The 21620-nt window shown below is 36.0% G+C and overlaps 1 protein-coding gene across 1 annotated transcript in view; it reads left to right on the top strand.

The window, feature by feature from the left end:
- Nucleotides 1–643: 643 nt before the first annotated feature.
- The window catches only part of DMD (dystrophin), a 2099690-nt gene continuing 2078713 nt past the window's right edge, over nucleotides 644–21620 (top strand). Inside the window, exon 1 of the mRNA XM_032618871.1 lies at nucleotides 644–914. Coding sequence (XP_032474762.1) covers nucleotides 884–914 — 31 coding nt within the window. The 5' untranslated portion in view covers nucleotides 644–883. The remainder of the gene's footprint in view (nucleotides 915–21620) is intronic.

The raw sequence follows: 21620 nt of genomic DNA, 5'->3' as shown, positions 1-21620 counted from the left end.
ACTTTAGGAGGATTTCTTTATTCCATTCTAAAAGTGCTCTTTATTTTAGCAGGAACCTTGTCCCATGAGAACTATACACATTCTGCCTTTAGAGCTCAGCTGCTTCATTCTGCTCTTGCTTCTTTTAGTCAGGCTGTTGGCATCATCAATACATAACTTTTGATTGGATCCCCAGGGTAGAAATTAAGTTTGGTAGCCGGTGGATACATAACAAATGCATAGATTATTCTGGGCATTTCTTTTTGTTCAGTGGAGTGAAGTTTTTAGTGTTGTTGAAAGGTGAAAAAAAAGAAAGGCATTTAAAAGACTATTCTAGATCAGGATTTTCTGCTCTGTTATTTTAGAAATGTGCATAGAAGTTCCAGAAAGTCTTGTTACAGTTGTTTACTGAAGAGTTTTTATGTTTAGAAGCCTTTGAGAGAAAGTACTATGTCCTCTGTGCTATTCTGGTTTGGATATTAATGAGAACAGAGTTGAACAACATTTGAATTCACAGGACTTGCCATGCTGGAAGCACAACCTTATATGTAGTGGCCATGGGCAGTCCTATTATGGGAAACCAACTTGAGAGAAAAGGCGAGTCTCTTGCTTCTGCGCAGGTCCTGGAATTCGAAATATCCAGGGGCCTCTGCAGAATCCTGGCATCAGTTACTGTGTTGACTCACTCAGTGTTGGGATCAGTCACTTTCCCCTTACAGGACTCAGATCTTGGAGGCAATTAGCATCAGAGAAAACGAATAGGAAAACCTGAAGTCTTATTTTTTAAAGGCTGCTGAAGTTGATTGGTTTCTCATCATTCCTAAACCTACTGAAGCAATAAAGTTGGGAGAAAATTTACCAAGATTTTTATCGCTGCCTTCATATATACTTTTCTTTTTTCCAAATGCTTTGGTGGGAAGAAGTAGAGGACTGTTGTAAGTACAAAGTAACTAAAAATATTTTTTACCATGGCATAACTTTTAGTTTGTGACAAACTCACTGATTAGGCAGATTAATTTAAACTTATTATAGTAGATTGTGAGTAAGCATAAATGTTATATACACTGTACACATAATGTATGTGCAGGTGTACATGTTTCTCATTGGGAAAACTTTTCAATAGAAAATATAATCAAACACATCTTTCTTATTTAAGAAAGTACTAGAGTAATAGAATATGCATACCTGGCTTGGAGTATCTGTGACAAACCATTTAAATTGCTGTGAAATAGTTTGTGTATATAAGTTATTATCATGATTATTTGATATTTCTGTATTTAGTAACAGTTACATGTGGGGTAGTGACCTGACACATATTCTCAGTGAACTAATTGCTCTATGGGAATGATATGTGGATGCCTCAAGGTTAGAAAAATTTTATCTGGCATATTGTGGGGGAAAATAAAGAATGAAATGAAATGTGATGGATGAATGGAGGTTGAGAAAAGTATTGATAAATATTTAATTTAAAAGTTCCTTTCTCATATTGCGTTTAGTATTTGGCATGTTCTTTTCTGTAGCGTGTCATGAAAATTATTTCAAATAATGAGATGATCTCTGCTGGCAAGTGACCAGATACTTTTATTGAGAAAACAACAGAAAAACATGAGGGGCTTATAATCATATTTTGCAGTAAAGTCAAGGTGTTGTTTCATGTCTATGATGACCTAGTTTTTCAGTAAAACTTTTTAGTTTGGCTTTTTATATAAGCTCTACCTATGTTGTTTATTTTAAGGAAGTCAGGATGACTAATGAAAAATGTAAAAATTGACTGTGGTACAACAGTAAAAATAATATATAAAAATAATATATGAGGAGTACAGTGTCTCCCAAAGAGATGGATGAAAGAGATTATCTTTTTTTTTCCTGCCTTTGATTTGTGGATTATAGTCATTCTGAAATAGATATGAGGGCAATGCCTATAATTAAGAATGAAAAAAGTAAAAAAAAAAAAAAGAATGGAAAAAATAAATCTCTCTAAATAAGTAGCTATTCAAAACTTCTGGAAAAGAGTCACAACGGAAGTTTTGCCTTTGAGAAAAAATTGTGGAAAAGAAATTAACCTTGTGCACTTATTGATTCACAAAAGACGCTACTAGATTTTGTAGTAAAACATTTTTATATAATTTCTTTATTTTATAAATTTCTTTGGTGAGTATCAGAATTGCTTTCTGATTGAAAAACCATCCCATTTACTAATATTACAAAAATACAATAGCATGTTTGTTCTTTGCAATACACACATATTGCTCACTTAATCGATATAGCTACAAAATTAAAACCATAAACTAGTGTGTAGAGCAATTTAGGAAGAATGGCAGAGATTTAATTTTGGAATGAAGCAAGGCAAACATACTGTCTGCTTTGTCATAGATATTCAAATGACTTTTTAAATTCTTAATCAGAATCTGAAGACAGCTAACCTTCTTGGACAATCCCTGTAGGACTTTATTATAATACATTTTGAAACGATCAGGTAATACTTAGGCTACATGACAATGAGTTTGTTAAGAGAAAATGAAGATATTCACAAGGTTATATTATACATTAACTTTTATTAGTTGACAACATAATACTCTTTGAATGTATTGACATTTGAATAGATTTTTAAAATTGCCTTAGTTTGAAGAACTTAAAAGAGTACACTTGGTTCTGTTTTAACCAAAATAGTCACCAATTAATAGGGAACATCACTGTATTAACCTAAGTATTGTTTACTTTTAGAATTACTTAAATATTGCATTGCAAAGAATCATTCAAATAATTGGTTGCAAATTATACATTTCCTTAGAATTTTTTAAATGATGCAAATTATCTTGAAGTCTAATAAAATAATCTTTTAGAATTACATTTGCAGTCTTTTAAGGGCATCTTAACCATGAAAAAGAGATTGCGGATCTAAATAGATAATATACTTGTTAATTTAATAAGAATCTTTCTGTGTCTCTTATGTGGCATAGCAGTATGGAAAATACAATAAACAATATCATGTAGTAGTTACTCAAAACTTAAAAAAAAAAAAAGACTACGAAGTGTTCTGTGCAAATTTCTGTTATCTAAGGAAGAGAGGTGTTGCTTGACACTACTCCAGCTAGACAGTACTGAAATGTAAATTCATAATTTGGACGGAGATATGAATACAGCTTCCTCTTTAGTCCTAAAGTATTCATTTGAAATCTTCGTAGTCCAAGGCCTTTGCTGCGTGTGAAACAAATTGTAAAGCTCTTAACCACTTGTGTGGTTTAATAAAAGAGATTAAAATCTTTGTTCTCTGGAAAAGTCAGGTGTTCTTTTTAATTCTATTATCTTTCATCATGGCTTTACCACAAAACTAAAAGAAAGTGATTTCCCAAACTTTCCTTCCCCTTCTACCTTCTGCTGTAATATTTCCCTAACTTATTAAAAATGATTCATCATATTTTTCATTACACCATTCTTTCTTGCATTGCATATACAAGAAACATAATATTTTGGTGTGACTGTGTATTTTTATATAAACACACGTACATATTTAAATCACAGGTTTAACTTAGGTACTAAGTTACCTAAGGGAGACCTTGAAAATTAATTGGAAATTAACTTTTCTTTAAAGATAATTTTCTTTTTTTAAACCTTTTTTTGAAGTACAATTTACAATACTGTGTTAGCTTCAGGTATACAGCAAAGTGATTCAGTCATCCAAATTTTCTGTTTATGTGTTTTATTTTCTATTTTAAATACACATCATTTTAAAAGAAATTGACAAATAAGAGTAATTACAGAACATAACAAACCATGAGGGAAGACGTAGACCTAGGTTTTATGGGGCCTGAGGTTGAAGAATTGAAGGAAGGGGACTCTTTTAGGAAAAGTAATACAGAATTAAGAATACAAAATTAGGTAGGACTTGCAAGGAGCCAATATAAGTGAAGGGCTTCAAGACTTAAGCTTTAAAAGTTTCGTGGGAAATCACCTCTGTATGAAGAGATTCGTTGTGGGTGAATCTTTTCTCACTTACATTTAAAAATAAAATTGATACTAGCTATATTTCTTTAAAGCATATATTATTTCTCCAAGACAAGCTTTTATTTAATGCAGATTAGAGAGTTAGAAGAATTTACAATGGTAGGAATCTGACATTTCTGCCTTTCATTCTGAAAAGATACAATGCTTAAAGTGATGTCAAAGTCAGTTAATGGAGGCAGTGCAGCTATTTCAGATATACAGGGTATGTAACTTGAAGGCAAGCCAAATCAGAATGAAACAGAATAATGATGACCTTGGTTTATTTTTATGCAGTACATTCAGGTTGTGATTGAATTCAGAGGGAGGCAACAGTTTTCTTTCTCACAAAGTCCTGCTATAGTCCTAGGAGATTTGTGTTCTGTTATCAAGGCAGTTGGTTCATATAGGAACGTTTTGTTGGGAAGGTCATGGGCTGCAGTATGGGAAACGAGAAGACTTTTTTTTTAATTAAATGCAACCAAGTACCATAGCATAATTTCATGAAAATATTTGTCTTTCGGGAGTATGGTCCATGCAGCAGACTGATCTTCAAAACTCAAACGTGCGAATAAGTAAACACCTGTGCTCTTCATTTTTTCCTCATTTAAAAACATCTATTCGTTAAACTTCCTTGGAGTTTCATGCTCTACAATCTTGACAGTAATATTCATAATGTATATGGAGTTCTGAAGTTTAATTTTAATACAGATATGAAAGTTAGGTTGGCAGTGCTATAGTATACTTTATTATTTTGCCAGTTTGGAAGGGGTTTGTCTACTTGTGTCACATGTAGAATTGTCCTTAACATCTTTATATTTGTAAAATGTCAGACTCCCTGTAGTTAATATTGTGAGTGAAAACGTCTGTCAGAGATTCTGATATCCTCTCTTGAAGGGGAGAGTAACCCTGCATTTTTGAATCACTTATATGCAAACAATAGTTTGAAGATTAGCAGCTAAAGTGATTTGGTTTGTTTTTTCCTGAAACTTGAGTATCAAGAGCTTGTTTTCCCATGTATTATAGCATATTAGAATTTCGCAAGTGCCTTTTTAAACCAGATGGCTCCTCCAGAGATTCTGAAATGCTTTGACTCCAAGGGACATGGCCTTTTTCTTTCCCCATTCAAGATTACTGCCCTGAATATGGCCAGGAAACCACAGAACAAAAAACCTTGGCTCCAGTGTTTTAAGGGAATCTTAAATGTCTTAGCCACAATTCTGGTAAGCATCAGGCATATGAGGATGAAGAAGGGGAATGGCCCTGCTCATTCACGCTTAAAAAGACGTCCCCCACATGCCTATTAACAAAAGCACAGGGCAGTATTCCTTCTCTCAGAGCTGGAATCTTCCACTTAGGCTACCATTTTAAGGAAAAATTTCCATCCAGCTCTGTGCTCAGTCTTTACGTTCTGATATTCACTCAGAAGACCTCAGAATTTCAGTAGGTGAAAGAAGATGCAGAGCAATTTTCTGGGGCCCTGCAGTCCCTAGAGAGGTGACTTTGCATAGTTCAATATATTTAATGATACTAAGCCCGGAGAAAACAAGTGTTCCTAGCAATACGGATTGAGTTTGGAAATCAGTTTCCTCTCAGTTTCCTTATTATCTTTTACCTTCTACCTCAGTGCCTCACTTTTGGTTCGTCATTATTCACCCCATTCTTCACTAATGGAAGGTGGGGAGAGTCGACAGTTATCCTTTAACTGGAAGGGAACTGTCATTTTGATACTATGCTGGTGAACTGTTGATGCTGTTGTTGTTTTTGGTGTGCATAAATGAATCTTCCAGAACTGTTAAATCAGTATTTTGATTCCATATAATTTTAAGCAACTGATTTTCCATAAATTTTAAATGCCGGGAAAATTATTTTCTATACATTAATTTTGAAAGCTGAAATATATCTAAGGCTAGTTTAAAATATTTCGTCTTATTATGTTACTGTTCAAGTAAAAGAATCTGAGGACGCACTTTGCCTCTATTTTTCTTTATTTCATTTTATTATTTATTTTTAGTAGAAAACTGGGTTGTTTTCATGAATAGGAGGAATATTAAAGGGAACTATGTGAAAGCCCATGCTTATTCACGTAATAAAGTCAGAATGTAGGTAGCTGAATGGATTTTAAACAGGGTTAATAGAATTTTAAAGAAACTTAAAAAAATGTTTGAATTGTCAAGCTCTTAGTTTATACTTAATAAATACTCAGCCCATTCATGGGCATTACAACAGTGAGGAGTTTATATATGCCAAAATAACATATAGGCTTTTGCCAGTTTATCTTCAACTTTTAGATATACTTTATCTCCAACCTTTTGAAATAATTGTTGTTGAAAAAGCACCAGTATTAATTAAGCACAACTAGCATCACAGTGTCTCATTTTACCCAATTATGGGCAAATAAAGGGATTACCCTTTCAATGTTTTCACCCTCTTCTTGGCTTTTGCTTTTTTTGTTATAAATTGCTCTCCCTCCTCCCACTCAGCCTTTGGCTAAGACTGTCATGGAATCAGGACTATAAAAGGGCATAAACATCAGTGGCTTTTTGCTCATTCTTGGCACCCATCTTTATTTGCACACAACTTGTCTGCTCCTTTATCAGATTACAGCAGCAATAGTACCTTAGCCTGAGCTAAGTGCTGACTTAAAGGGCACAGGAGTCAGCACACTGTTATTAGTGCAGATTTTAGCCTTGGAAACTGTGTGAGGTCAAACTAAAATAAGAAAGGAGAAAAATCACAGAGTCAGAACTGCTCAAGTATTTTCATCAAAGGCAAGTTGAGTAATTCCTTTTTATGTTGATGCTCACGAGGACAGTATTAGAAATAGATTGCTGACTAAGCAGACAAAATGTTATCAAAATAGTTGAGGAACGGATAAAATTATGTATGAAAGTGGTGAATCCCAGTGGCTCTGATGTATTGGAAAATAACTAGGGAGGAAAAAGGAAAATTAGACGCTAAAGAGTGTAACCGGATACAAGCAGTGTTGGCATGTAGGTGGTTAACTGAAAGAGCTTACTGGAAGCTCAGACAGCTGGGGAATCCTGATTTAGTAGAGCCTGAAGGGCAGGTCAGGAGCCATATGCACAGCTGCTGAAGAGCTAAAGGGTTCCTCTGGATTAGGTGTACATACCCCGTCTCTGAGGGACTATGTCAGAGAGCACCAAGTGTTATCACAGAGTTTACTTCGCTCAAGCCTATGGACTTTGCAGTGTTTTACTTTAAATGTCTGGAAATAGATTGGCTCTCTAAATAAATCCAGAAGTAAACGTATCAAAGGAAGTGAGTACGTAAAGTTTATATTGTGTGGGTTTCGGTGACCACTGTTTAAAGAAGGAACAATTATCCATTCATCGTTATTCATTCATTTAGTCGTGTAACTAGTATATATTGAGTGCCTACTTGTGCTAGGTATTGTGCCATGCTCTCTGGAGATAATATTCTAAATAAGTGAACTCATTGAGATTAGAATTTAGGAGAGAATACACACACACACACACTTTATTTATTTCCCATTCCGGGTTTTTTTTTTAACTGGAGTATAATTGCTTTACAATGTTGTGTTAGTTTCAGCTGTACAATGAAGTGAATCAGCTACACGTATGCATATATCCCCTCCCTCTTGGACCTCCCTCCCAACCCCCTGCTCATCCCACCCATCTAGGTCATCACAGAACACCTAGCTGAGCTTCCTGTGCTTTATAGCATGTTCCCACTAGCTATTTTACACATGGTATTTATACACACTATTTAAACTTCATTTGGGATAAGGGCTACAGAATAAAGCACACATTGTTAGAAGAATGTATGACAGTGAGACCTAGACCAGTATTAGAAATTGGGGGAAGGACTCCTGAGAAAAAGACCTTCAAAGTATGACAAAGAAGAATGAGGTTGGGCGATAGTTGTCCAAGGGAAAAAGAGGGAAAATGTGACATTCAGAGGGAAAAACATATGTGAAGGTATAAGTTAGTATGAGGGAAGAACTAAAAGAAGGTCAGTTTTCCTAGAGTGTCGTAAGTGAGGCAAAGTTTGGAGCATGCAGCTGAAATAGTGGGCTGGGGTCCAATTGTTCAGAGCCTGAGACCTCATGAGAATGATTTTTTCCTGTATAATAAAATCAGTGGTCAGCCTTTTAAAGGTTTCAGGTAGGGCAGTGATATGACCATGTTTGTGGGTTTTTTTTTTTTTTGAAGAATATTACTGTGTTTTGTGAAGAAACGATTAGGAGGTGTTAAGAGTAGATGAAAAAGGGCTTCCCTGGTGGCGCAGTGGTTAAGAATCTACCTGCCAATGCAGGGGACACGAGTTCGACCCCTGGTCCATGAAGATCCCACATGCCGCAGAGCAACTAAGCCCATGTGCCACAACTACTGAGCCTGCGCTCTAGAGCCTGTGCTCCACAACAAGAGAAGCCACCGCAATGAGAAGCCTGTGCACTGCAATGAAGAGTAGCGTCTGCTCACTGCAACTAGAGAAAGCCGGCGCACAGCAAAGAGGACCCGACGCAGCCAAAAATAAATAAATAAATGTATTTTAAAAAAAGAGTAGATGAAGAGCTATCAGTCTGAAGCTATCAATCTGGTAGCTTCTCCAGGGGCAAAATAAGGTGATATTGACTAGAATGGTGACAGTGGAGTTGAAAGAAGTGGATTGATTTAAGATTTACTTAGGAGATAGGGTCAATAGAAATTAGTATTGAATTGGATGTGGTGCCCTCCATGGCATGTAGAATTGGGTGGATAATGGTGCCATTTATAAGGAGAAGACTTGAAGAGCGCTGGAATAATGGGAAAGATTGGGGATAAGTAATAAGTTTTTTTATGCAGAGCATGGGTGCTGTGGATCTGGGGATGTGAAGCCTACAAATGAAGTCATTATTGGGGACTTAAAGTGTGAGCCATAGAGAGTGGATGAGACTAGGTAGAAAGATCATATAAAGGGTGAAGAGAAGGAGGCCAGGAATTCAATAAGGAAGACAAGAACACTTCAGAAAATCATAGAAGAGGCATCTAGAAAGAATGATGAAATCCTAAGGAAAATAATATTTCTGTAATGAGGAGTGTCCCATTCCATCTTCAGTTTAATGACTATGAATGAGGAACTCGCAGTACCAGGTGTCTTGGTTTCCGCAATCTCTACCATCTATTTACCCCTAATTGTCTCTCCCGCATTGGTATTTCTATGAGATATCACCAAAATGTTGCCTTAGTAGAAAAGCTTCAATAAATATTTAAATTGTATAATGTATTCAGCTTTTTCCTGTACTCTGCGCTTCCTAAAAATACCTTCTTTGGAAACCCCATTTCAACTGACTGCTGTATAATGAAATGAACCTTCAGTGTAAAACATTTATCATAGTCTGAATTTCAATTGCTCAGTCAGAGTTGTTAGGCAATATGAAAAATCATCCTTCAGAGAATACAGAAGTGCCTAGATATGACAAGGTAAGTTTGCACTTTATTTAATGCTATTTTAGTTAATATAGATGTTTATTGGAGCAACGTCTAAAATTTCTTGAGAACCATTAGTAAAATTGATTATTCTTAAATCTGGAAAAAATACTTGGAAAGCATTGACAATTCAGTTTAAATAAAACTAGAATTGTACTGAAGAAAGAGAAGGTACTTGAGTAATTGAAATTTAGTCATGGATGAGTATAATGTACTTACCAGTTAGCTTTTGGGGAAGTAAGACTAGATAGAATATTAATATGATATCAAGCAGCTTTTTTACCATTAGGTTTTTACTAGCTTGTAAATAAACAGTTGAACACCTGCAATGTTCTCTCTGCCTTTTATGAAATTACAGCTCTGTAAGTCAGAAAAAAATAGACACACACACACACACACACACACACACACACACACATAAATACCACTACTGTAATATGTCAAGAGAGTTATAAACCATGGTACAAATCAGCCATAAATGATTACTTATAGATTATGTGATTATGAAAGTTTCATTGAAGAATCCAGCTTTATAAATAGGCCTTAAAGTATGGCGGAAGGAGCAATTATTCATCAACAAGAATCAACAAGGCATTGATATATCCTACATAAATAGCTACTGATAGTCCCTTGTATGTGCATAGCAATATTTCTGGTTCACCTAGTCTTCAGAGATAACATTTAGCATTCATCAATGCTATACCAAATATCAGGCGTTTCTCTGAGTATATTACATGTATCTCAGCTAATTCTCATTACAGTTCTGGGAGGTAGGGGATAGAATCATCCATATTTAACAGATGAGGATACTGAGGTACAGGGAGCTTAAGTAATTTGCCTACAGTAGCTCAGCCTGTACATACTGGCGTCAGGATTTGAATGGTGGCGGAGGATTCAAGGTTCTTAACCAGTTAACTGCCACAGCTTCTCAGATTTTGATGAAGAGGGTCTGTCAGAGCTCTAGAGGTGATACAACAAAACATAAAATGGGAAGAATCATGCTGTCTTCTAACAAGAACTAAATATGTTCCATTGAGAATGTTCATTAAAAAAACTCATAAAACTTGTGTGCCCTCAAAGACCTGGCATATTACAATTTCTTAGATAAAAACTAAGATGTCCTGAAAAACCTCATATCCATCCTCTAGACCTTCTCAGGGGGCTATCTATGATGATATCCACAATAGGTCACTTGTTTTACTGTTTTATTCCTACCTCAGTCTTTAGACTGTGTGAACTCGAAAGATCAAAGAATAAAACTAATGTCACCCTTGATCTGCAGGGTGTTCCATCTACAGCAAGTTCCTCAGAAGGATCTCACTAGATGTCTTTCTGATTTTATTTCACTTGTACACAGGCCACTGTGCTAGATGAACAAAACACTAAGGACTGGGCCCACGTGAATAAGATTCAGTACTGTGAGCAGAAATAATTTGGCTTTACTAATATATATATATAGTCAGTAAATATTATTAAAACTAAACTGAAATCAACTCTTCCACTTGGGAAATATAAAGAAAACTACAGCACAATTGGGGAAAAGTGGGAAAACAATTTGTTATATCCATATTTTGCCTCCCAACTATAATAGACAGCTATAGTTTGTTATTTTATTCCTTAAGGGGCTATTCGTCATTTAATTTTAATATTAAACATTAGTGGTAACTATATTAGCAATTTTTTGGTAATTTTTTAAGAAAATGGTATTATAAATGGAATTATCATACTATCAGAGTAGTATGATACTAATACAAAAATAAAACAAGGTATTATCTTTCTACTTTTTATATCCATCAGTTGAACTAGATATTGAGATTTTTTTTTTCCTTAAAATGTTATACTTTCAGTTTTTTCCTATTCAAACTTCGCCTGACTTAGTTCAAGTGAAGTAAAGAATGTCATGTCACTAAAACCAATTGAGAAAAATTTTTTCTCTTCTTTCTTGAACTTGAAGCAGTGGTCACTATTGACCATTTTCTCCCTTCTTAAAAATGTTGTCTTCCCTTGAGATCTGTGCATTGCACTCTCCTGCGTTGGTTCCCATTTCTTTGGGTGTTTCTGTTCAGTCTACTTTGTGGGCTCATTCTCTCTACTGAACCTTTAAACAGTAGAATTCTTCAGAGGTCAGTCCTAGCAAGTTTGTCTTCTGACTCTGTAATCCCTTTCATTGTCATTGCACCCATGCCTGTGGTTTTATTAACACTTATGTGCAGAAAACCAACCAAGTTATACCTCTAGCTCAGATTTCTCCAATGAATTCCAGAACTGTAATTTCAATTGCCTCACTGGCATCTCCATTTATATGTGACAAAGCCACCTCCACACTAAGTGCCCCAAAGGGAACTTTCCATTCACCCAGAACTGTAATTTCAAGTGCCTGATTGGCATCTCCATTTGTATGTGACAAAGCCACCTCCACTCTTAAGTGCCCCAAAAGGAACTTTCCATTCACCCCACAAAACCTGAGCTTTTCTCATTATTCCCTTTATCAGTGAATGATGCTACATATCCATGCAGTTTTCACAAGCTAGAAACCCATTTCATCCTTGAAACTTTTAACTCTCTTGCCCACTTACGTCTAATACTGTGCGTTTTATCTCCTAAAATTTTTTGATCCACTTCTCTTCATTTCCTCTCCCATACCCTAGCCCAAGCTGCCCCCTCTCACTAGGAATACAGCAGCACTTTCCTTTCTGGTTTCTTTGTTTCACCTCTTCCCCATGCCCTCTAATCTATTCTCTAAAATTCATCCAGTCAGCTAAGTTTGATAATATCAGCACCCGCATAATGACTTTAGCAAGTTCTGTTGGCTACAAAGAAAGCCAAAGAAAATAAAACAAGATCTAGATACTGTTTTCCTCTCCTGTAATGCTTCCCCCCTGCCATACCACCTTTCTGGTTTTCTTTCTGTTCCTTGAATAGGCCTTGCTTCTTTCTGCCACAGGGCTTTTGCACATGCTTTTCTTTCTGTTCCCTCTCTTTTTCACCTAGACAATATCAGTTTTCCTTACCAGCCACTCCCTCTGAGTAGACATCAAAATTCCCTGAGTAGATAAAATTTCCCTACCATGTAACATCCCTCCATAACATATAGCAATGTTGCAATTCCCTATGTGTATATATGTGACTAACTAATGCTTATCAATCAGACTATGTGGTAAGTTCCATGAACCCAGCCACAACAGTTGTTTTTGCTCACCTTTGTTTCTCCAGAACCAGGCACATGAATATTTTTGAATAAGTGAATTGGTGTTTAAAATTTTATTGCACACTATTATTATAGCCATTCACATATAAGAACATGTTATAATAATGATAATTTTATTGCAGTTTATGAAAATTTGAAATGACAATGAAAGCACTCTAATTCTTGTTGAAACTTAATGTGTATAAATAAGTATTGAAGATAAGGATTTTGTCACTGGGTTTTATTTCCTTCTTAAATTCCCCATACTCCATTTTACTCTAGAGTCTTTTGGTTCTTGGTATCATTTTGTTTTGTTTTTAACTGTTTTCAACTCACGTAGATTTTCTTTCCTTCATCTGTCTTTGTAAACTCTCAGTGGCACTTGTCAACGTTAACTGCCTCCTTCATACCTAAGATGTTCTTCCTTGATTCTACACTAGTCTAGTCCTTTTCTTTTGTCTCTTATATTTGTTCTCTCCTTTCCCTCTTCCAAATTGCTATCTGTGGATATTCTGGGGAAATAAGATATTTACTTTTTGCTCTTACTTGGCTAGTCTATCTCTTGAAGAAGAGATCCATTTTCTTTTTAACCTAAGAGCTTGAGACATATATTTGAGTATAAAGACGAAGTAGTAATTTCATTTTAAGATGTTCTAGAGAAGAGACATTGACTACTAAGTGATTTGTCCTGAGGTGTAAAAGGTGGGGAGGACTTAAAGGCAAATTGAAAACAATCCCTCAGAGAAAGGGCAAAAAGACTTTTGCAATGAAAAATAAATTACACTGTATAAAAATACATTGTTAATAACAACATTCCCAGTTTATAAGGGAAAGGCAACTTGCAGCCAAACACAGAAGGAAAAAAAAACCTGTATTATCTCAGTCATAAGTGCAATCTCAGAAAGTTGAATGAGTAGAAGCAGAGAGTAGAAGGGTGGTTACCAGGGTTGGGGAGCTGGGGAGAATGTGGAGATGTTGGTTAAAGTTGCAGTACATAGCATGAATAACTCTAGAGATCTAATGTACAGCATGGTGACTATTGTTGATAATACTGTACTGAATGCTGGAAGTGTGTTAATAGATCTCAGGTGCTGCCATCACAATGGGTAACTATGTGAGACGATGGTATGTTAATTAATTTGACTGTAGTGATCATTTCACTGTGTATGTGCATATCACATCATGTTGCACAGCTCAAATATATAAAATTTTTATTACAAATAATTTTTTTTAACTGACAATAGTACAGCAGACAAGGATGCAAAGAAACTGGGCCTCTCAAACAATGCTGATGGGTATGTAAAATGGTACAGCCATTCTAGAAAACAGTCTTGACAGTTTCTTCTAAAACTAAACATACAATTACCATACAACCCAGCAATTCCACTCTTGGACATTTCTACCAGAAAATGGAAACTTAGGTTCACACAGAACCCTGTATATGGATGTTCATACCATCTTTCTTGTCAGTAGCCAGAAATTGGACACAACCCAGTGTCCATCAGTGGGTGTATGTAGAAGAAACTGCAGTGCATCCATATCGTGAAATACTATTTAGCAATAAAAAGAAATGAACAATTGACATTCTGTATGATGGATCTCAGGGGCACCACACTGAGTGAAAAAAGATCAAAAGGTTGCATACTTTGTTATTCCTTTTATATCACATTATTGAATAACAGAATTATAAAGATCAAGAACAGAGTATTGGTTGCCACAGGTTAGGAATGGGGGGTGTTCTATTTTAGGGGTGCCACAAGGCAGCCTGCGTCTTGATTGTGGTGTTCGTTATACGAAGCTATACTTGGTAAAACTGCATAGAACTACACACACACGCACGCACGCACACACACATACACAGAGGGTTACAAATGAGTGCATGTGTAACTAGTAAAATTTGAATAAATTCTGTGGATTATACCAATTAACTCCCAGTTTTGACATTGTACTACAGTTACCTAAGGCGTCAACATTGGAGGAAGTAGCTTAAAGGTTGCATAAGATATCCCTGCATATTTTGTTTCAAATTCCTATGAATCTATACTTACTGCAAAATAAATTTTTTAAATACAGTTGTTAAACCTTTAACAAGGCCTCAGTGTCTTAAAGGCCAGTGTGTCATCACCAGACCTAATCAACAAATAAGTTACAAATTAATAAATCCACCACTCAGGGTACAGGCAAAGGATGGTTTAATGCTAACTCACTAGAATGCAATCCATTTCTATTATACAGGAACATGCATCACTTATTGAACAAAATGTCATTGTGATTTAAGCCTTGTTCTAAATGTCCTACCTTGTGAGATATTGTGCTTCACGTTGTTTATGACCAAAATGCCTGTATGGAAAGGGCTGGCATTTCAAAAGTTAAGCTGGTCCATGGGCATAGAAACAGGACAAGGCCTAAGACTACTTGCGTTTTCAACCTGACTCTACCTACCAAGCACAGTAAGCATGGCCAAGCCAATACTTATTATTTATTTATACAGTGCCTGGCACTGAGCTGAGCATGTCTAATACTGATTGTCCTCAGTAATAAACTAGGAATAATAATACTTCACAAATTTACATCTTGTTGGTATTAAAGATGGGATATATGAAACTGCTTAGTGAGTGGCAAAGGTGTGGGGAATAATTTTTTTACTTTGTATTATTATAGCTATTAATATTAATGAATCACTCATTTATATATAATCCAAAGATATAACAAACTGTATAAACAGATACATAGATCAAAAGAGAGTCTCTGTGTCTGTGTGTTATGTGTGTGTGTTTATGTATATGTATAGGATCTCCTTGCTTTAATCTGATCTTAAACAAATCTGTCCTTCTGATTGCTTCCCAGTCATGTTTCACAGAAGATCTTACGCCTCTAGCTTAACATCCTTTAGAGAATCCTCTAGCTACAGGGTGAAATTCAAGCCTCCAGCGCACAGGACCCTTTATAGTGTAGTACGTGCTCACATTTCTCAACTCTTTATCTGCTGTTCCTCACCATGCACACTTCTCTTTAGCCACAAAATTGTGGTTCCACAAATAAGTTATGTAATTTCATACCTATGAGTTGTTGCCACTTCCTGGAATGTTCTCAAAAAATGCTATCACCACATATCGCCCACTAACAATCTCTACTCATTGTTTTAGTGCTTGCTTATAGCACCTTGTTCAAAAGTGTTCCTGACTACGCTAGGTCAGAATATAGTACCCCTGTTCTATGTTCTTAGTGAAAATTGACTGGAGATAATTCGATGCAAGTAATTATATCCTCTTTTTCAAAGTCAGGCTGTCTCTGATATAATTCCTTGCTCCTTGAGAGGAAGGTTTGTGCCTCTTATCTATGGGTTCCTTGTGCCTAATTGTTTGGCGACACATAAGTGAAAGATTAAATACCACATCATTTGTCTGACTGTTATTTAGTCATCAAATCATCATGTGTTTGAAACTCAGGCATCCAGCCTGAAAAAGGTTTATGTTTAACAGTGAATACTGGCATGTATTATTATATTCCCATACACAGTATGATAACTAATGAAACAGAATAGGATAATCCTTAGTACATTATTTTTTCCTGAGTGCTCAATGAATTGTAAAAGTTGTAAACCTCAGACTAAAATGTTTGTTGCAAAATCTAGATCATTCATGCAATCGGAAGTGTTTTTGGTTTATCTCTGTAATTTTTTTTCTTAGTGTCAAAAGAAGTGTCAGAGTTAGAAAAGAAGCCCAGCTTGTGGGGATTCCTTTGAGGGGCTACATCTTTGGTGATATCAAATTAATACCAAGCTGTAGAAATGCAGGAAGGGTAGAAATTCTGAGAATCACTTCTGTTCACACATTAAAAACATGCTGGCACATATATACAATGGAATATTGCTCAGCCATAAAAAGAAACGAAATTGAGTTATTTGTAATGAGGTGGATGGACCAAGAGTCTGTCATTCGGAGTGAAGTAAGTCAGGAAGAGAAAAACAAATACCGTATGCTAACACGTATATATGGAATCTAAAAAACAAACGGTTCTGACGAACCTAGGGGCAGGACAGGAATAAAGACGCAGATATAGAGAATGGACTTGAGGACACAGGGAGAGGGAAGGGTAAGCTGGGACGAAGTGGGAGAGTAGCATTGACATATATACACTACCAAACGTAAAATAGATAGCTAGTGGGAAGCAGCCGCATCGCACAGGGAGATCAGCTCGGTGCTTTGTGACCACCTAGAGGGGTGGGATAGGGAGGGTGGGAGGGAGACGCAAGAGGGAGAGGATATGGGGATATATGTATACATATAGCTGATTCACTTTGTTATACAGCAGAAACTAACACAACATTGTAAAGCAATTATACTCCAATAAAGATGTTAAGAAAAAACAAAACATGCTGTGTCTGCAGTTCTTTGATATGGGCACAGGAGCTTTAAGTCTCTGGCTGGGTGTCTGAGGACAAATTGCTGAGGAAGTGAATGGTTGGCTTGGCCTATCTCAAAGACAAGTGTTTGCTTCTGTTTGAGCTATTGTTGGAGTTTCCCTGAAGGGACTAGAACGGAATGTCCATTGCAGGGAGTATTCAGTTTCAGATAGCTGCCTTCCTTGAGCTCATTTTCCACCCTGAGGGCTGGCCACAAAGATTGGAAATCTTTCATCTGTTTTAATCAGGAATGGAGCTAATTTATAAAAGGAAAGTTAGTCGCTAGGTAACTATGTGCACAAGCAAAGAGTCCCATTACAAGTATGCCCAAACTCAAGGTGAGAAATGTCTGGTGAATGACTCAAATGTGGAATTCAAGGGTCTCCTAAAACAAAAATAGCATCTACTGAGTCCATCTAACAGCCTATTTATACTAATTAGGTGGAAGCTTTTGTGCTAGAAATAATGTTTATAAGTATTTTCTTGGCAAGTGACTATGAACTGTATTTTGTGTATTATGTTAACATACTATTCATGCATTACAGAAATCCATACATCAGGTGTACCCAGGCATTTTATGGGAAAAACTAGCTTGAGAGATAATAATGATTTGCTGAAGCAGTGGGCCTTCTGACCTGATTTTAAAATGAAATTGAAAAGTAACTTTTTCTTTCATATTTTATCTTTGAGTACATTATTTGTATTAAAAAAAAGTTTTTATGGGACATCACGACAACCTATTTTAACTTGGAAAACTTTAACCAAGGAAAAGACATGATACAGGCTCATTTATCCATGATAATTTATGATGATAGCTCTATGATTAAATTTTCTTAATGAAGGCATACATTACTATTGTATTAAGTCTTCAACTAAAATAGATTGTATGTCCAATTTTTGATCTTCATATGCCAAAAGTAAAGAGCTACCCAACCAGAAAAGAATCTAGGCCTTGAATAATATGTTGTACCTAAATTAAGCTTATAGGCATTATTCTGGCTGGGGATTACACTACAGAAATGTGGTATACAACTGAAAATTGAAAATACAGACTATGAATGAGAAATAGAGGAGAGCTGTGTTCCAATCCAAGACATGTAGAAATCAAGTTGTTCATTGAACAGTTAATTTGCATGTATCCATTACCTTTTATAATGAATGATAATGATGAAAACATTTCTTATATATAATTCCTAAAAACAGTGTGGTGAAGGAGTATATTACCATTCCCACTTGAAAAATATGGTAACTGAGTCTATATTATTGGTATTATAATTTTATTAATTATATTTTCTCTACTATTAGATTACTTCCATCTGGCTATTGCAAGCCATGTCTTATATGTGCTTATGTTCTCATAGATCTTAGAATATTATCATACACTAGGAAGAAGTTCAGTAAATGTGTGTTGAATTCATTCATTCATATCCAAAAGTGATGGAAAGAGTGATCAGTTGCCCATAAATTTCTTTTGGCCTAAACCATTGGATCATGACATCTAATATTTTAGAAATATAGTATAGAAGGAATCTCAGATAATTTCAGAAAATAGAATTATGCACATATACACCCAGAGTTCTCAAAAATGGCATAGGCTATTGATTCAGCCTACAGTCCAGGTATACAGTGCATTTGAGTTTTGCATGTCTATTTTAGTTGTTCACATTAAAATGTTGTACCCAGACATACATTCCGTTTTGGAATCTTGAGTACTTAAACAAAAACATACTCTCTATAATAGAAGTATAAAAAGAATACTAATCAGTTAATATGTCAAGTATTTTTCCAATTGCAGGAAACCATTAAAATTGTATCTATACAGTGTAAGTGTAGTGTATCTTTTATCAAGAACATAATCGATTGCTATAAATATTCAAATACTCAAATACTTATCTGGTATATGCTTCCATTAGCTTCAGAGTTCTTTCAAATGTAAATTCACGTGGATGTAAAAGGGGATTTGGAGCTTGTATATTGTGAGAGAGAACATCTGGCTTTCAAGTCTATACTTAGAATTCATTTGGACCCATTTTAGAGAGTTTTTTTTCTTTAAGATGAAATCCAGCTTTCATGTCGTATGTATGTGTGAATATCTCTGTGTGTGAGTGTATATATGTGTGTGTGTTGTCAAGAAAGAAAAACACAGCGGCCCTATGTGTGTTTCTTAAAATAAGGTATTCTGCACCTAAAATAGTTAACTTCAGAGATGTGAATTACTTTTTGTTAGTGGATATGATTTTAGCATTCCCTTAAATCCATTCCCTCTAAAAGGAAGAAGAATCATCTACTGCTTAAAGATAATTTTAAAGTAAGCACAGATCATTGCTATGTAAACCAAAATTTAAACAGAAGGATTTTAAAGCATTAGGACATATTTCCTCTCCAGCCAAAATTTAAAAACTGATGAAATTTCAGATCTCAGTAAGTTTAATACGTGCAGACAAAATGCTCGTTTAAGTGTAAAATCTGTATATCTAATTTCCAAGGCCAAGAAATAAGTAATTTGAAATTAAATCACCACCTATTAACAAGGCATTAGTGACAAATATTATCTTAATGCATCTGTTACTTTTTCTGAGTTAGGTGTGTATTTCTTGATATTAGTAGTCAATTTATGAGTACAAATATGCATGCAGCCCAAGAGCAGCGCATTCATTACATTGACTGCAATTACGAGCATGATTTTTGACATCTCATTCTTTGGGAGAATGTCATTTAATGTTAATTGGAATGAATGTGAATGTGTTCACGTTCTTAGTTAATAAATTTGCTCATAGAATAAAATCTAGCATGTTTGGTATGCCTTGAGGATCAAGGTTATTCCTTTAAACAAAAGGGGAAAAAGGGCCAAAGGAAGTGAGATGGTATCTTTCACGCTAGTTCCAGCATGAGTATTTTGTGGAAAAAGAAATAAAGCCTTCTTTACATCTTTAGATGTAAACAAAGTGTGTAGTTTGGTATTCCTCCTTCTTAATTAAGAGAGTTTTATGCCTGTTTTTCTTCTGTTGCACTTAAATTCTTGCCTTTAATTCACTTGTCTAGAGCAGCGGTCCCCAAACTTTTTGGCACCAGGGACCAGTTTCGTGGGAGACATTTTTTCCACGGATGGGGGACAGGGGTGGAGGGGGTGATGGTTCAAGGCAGTAATGCGAGCGATGGTTCAGGAGGTAATGCGAGCAACGCGAAGCAGCAGGTGAAGCTTCGCTCCTTAGCTCGCTTGCCAGCCACTCACCTCCTGCTGTGCAGCCCGGTTCCTAACAGGCCGCAGACCTGTACCGGTCCACAGCCTCGGGGTTGGGGACCCCAGGTCTAGAGGACTTTTGCTCCCAATAGACTGTGAGTTTTACACAGTGACTCCTGTTGTATCAGTTGTGCTAAGCAAAGTTCCTAGCGGTTGATGCTTAATAAATGATGACTGAATGGATGGCCCTAGCATGGCTGACCTCTGATGTCATCCTTATTTGGTTTTGGTTCTGGTTCTGGTTCTGGTGTGAGTGGTGGAAAGAGAAGTGGCTAGCTCTAAGCAGTACTGTATATTCAAACAGGTTTCTGGTGCTTACTCTATACATTGCAGTAGCTTAGACAATGGGTGAGATAAAATACTGAAACAAAATATGCATGGTCAGGGAGTATTTATGCATCTTGAAATTTTTAAAGGAGAAAATTCAGATCCCCTTTCTAGGTGACTGGTAATATCTGTGAAAACTCTTGCAAGTTATAAAGTACCATGAAAATATAAGAGATTTCACATGAAGAAAAAACTCATTGACTTCTTGGTTCATTTAGATCTGTGATACTGTAGGTGGTTGATTGGTCAAACTTTCTTGCTTAGATGAGATACACTATATGATCCAACAAAATTTTCCAAAATATTTAGGGGCTCCTTCCTTCCTGCCTTCCTTCCTCCCTTTCTCCCAGCACATACTGAATTTCAGGCAACATAGAAAATATTACATCACAGTAAATGTAGAAAATGTTACAATTTAGAACACAGTAATTGTAAAGTCGAGGAAAACATAGTTTCTGTCCCCCCAAAAGAGGATAGAATTATATAAGTAACAAGTACAATGAAGTATGGAGATTGCTATGATGTAGGTTTATACAAGTTGCAGCCGTAGCATGTGGAAGGGAACACCTTAGTCTGCAGGGAGATCCAAGAAGACTTTTCAAAAAAGTGGAATGAATTGGGCTGAGGCTTAATGGAGGAAGAGAATTTGTCAGGACATTCAAGATAGAGGGAACGGCATGTACAAGAATGTGGAGTAACTGTAGTGTATTTAGGAAATTAAATAAGTAGTTATTTGTCAGATCATAAACCCAATGACATGGCACAGCCGAAATACAAGTTAGAGTCATATGCCAGTGAATAACGCTGAGCAGGGAATTAGTACAATCTAATATTTACACTTTAGTCCTTAACGTTTGGAGAAGACTGTGAGACCGTCTTGATGTATCTTGAATTGGAGCAAAGTGCGGGGGCAGTATAACCCCCACAGTGGTCTTTAGCAGTGGTTTTTAATAGCAGTGGTTTTTCATCTTGAGCCTCCATGGGAGTTACTTGATGATCATCAAAACACAGATTGCTGGGCTCCGCTCACAGTATATCTGAGGTGGG

The sequence above is a fragment of the Phocoena sinus genome, chromosome X, assembly GCF_008692025.1.
Source record: "Phocoena sinus isolate mPhoSin1 chromosome X, mPhoSin1.pri, whole genome shotgun sequence".
Taxonomy (NCBI): Eukaryota; Metazoa; Chordata; class Mammalia; order Artiodactyla; family Phocoenidae; genus Phocoena; species Phocoena sinus.
This window is presented reverse-complemented; position numbering and strand designations above follow the sequence as displayed.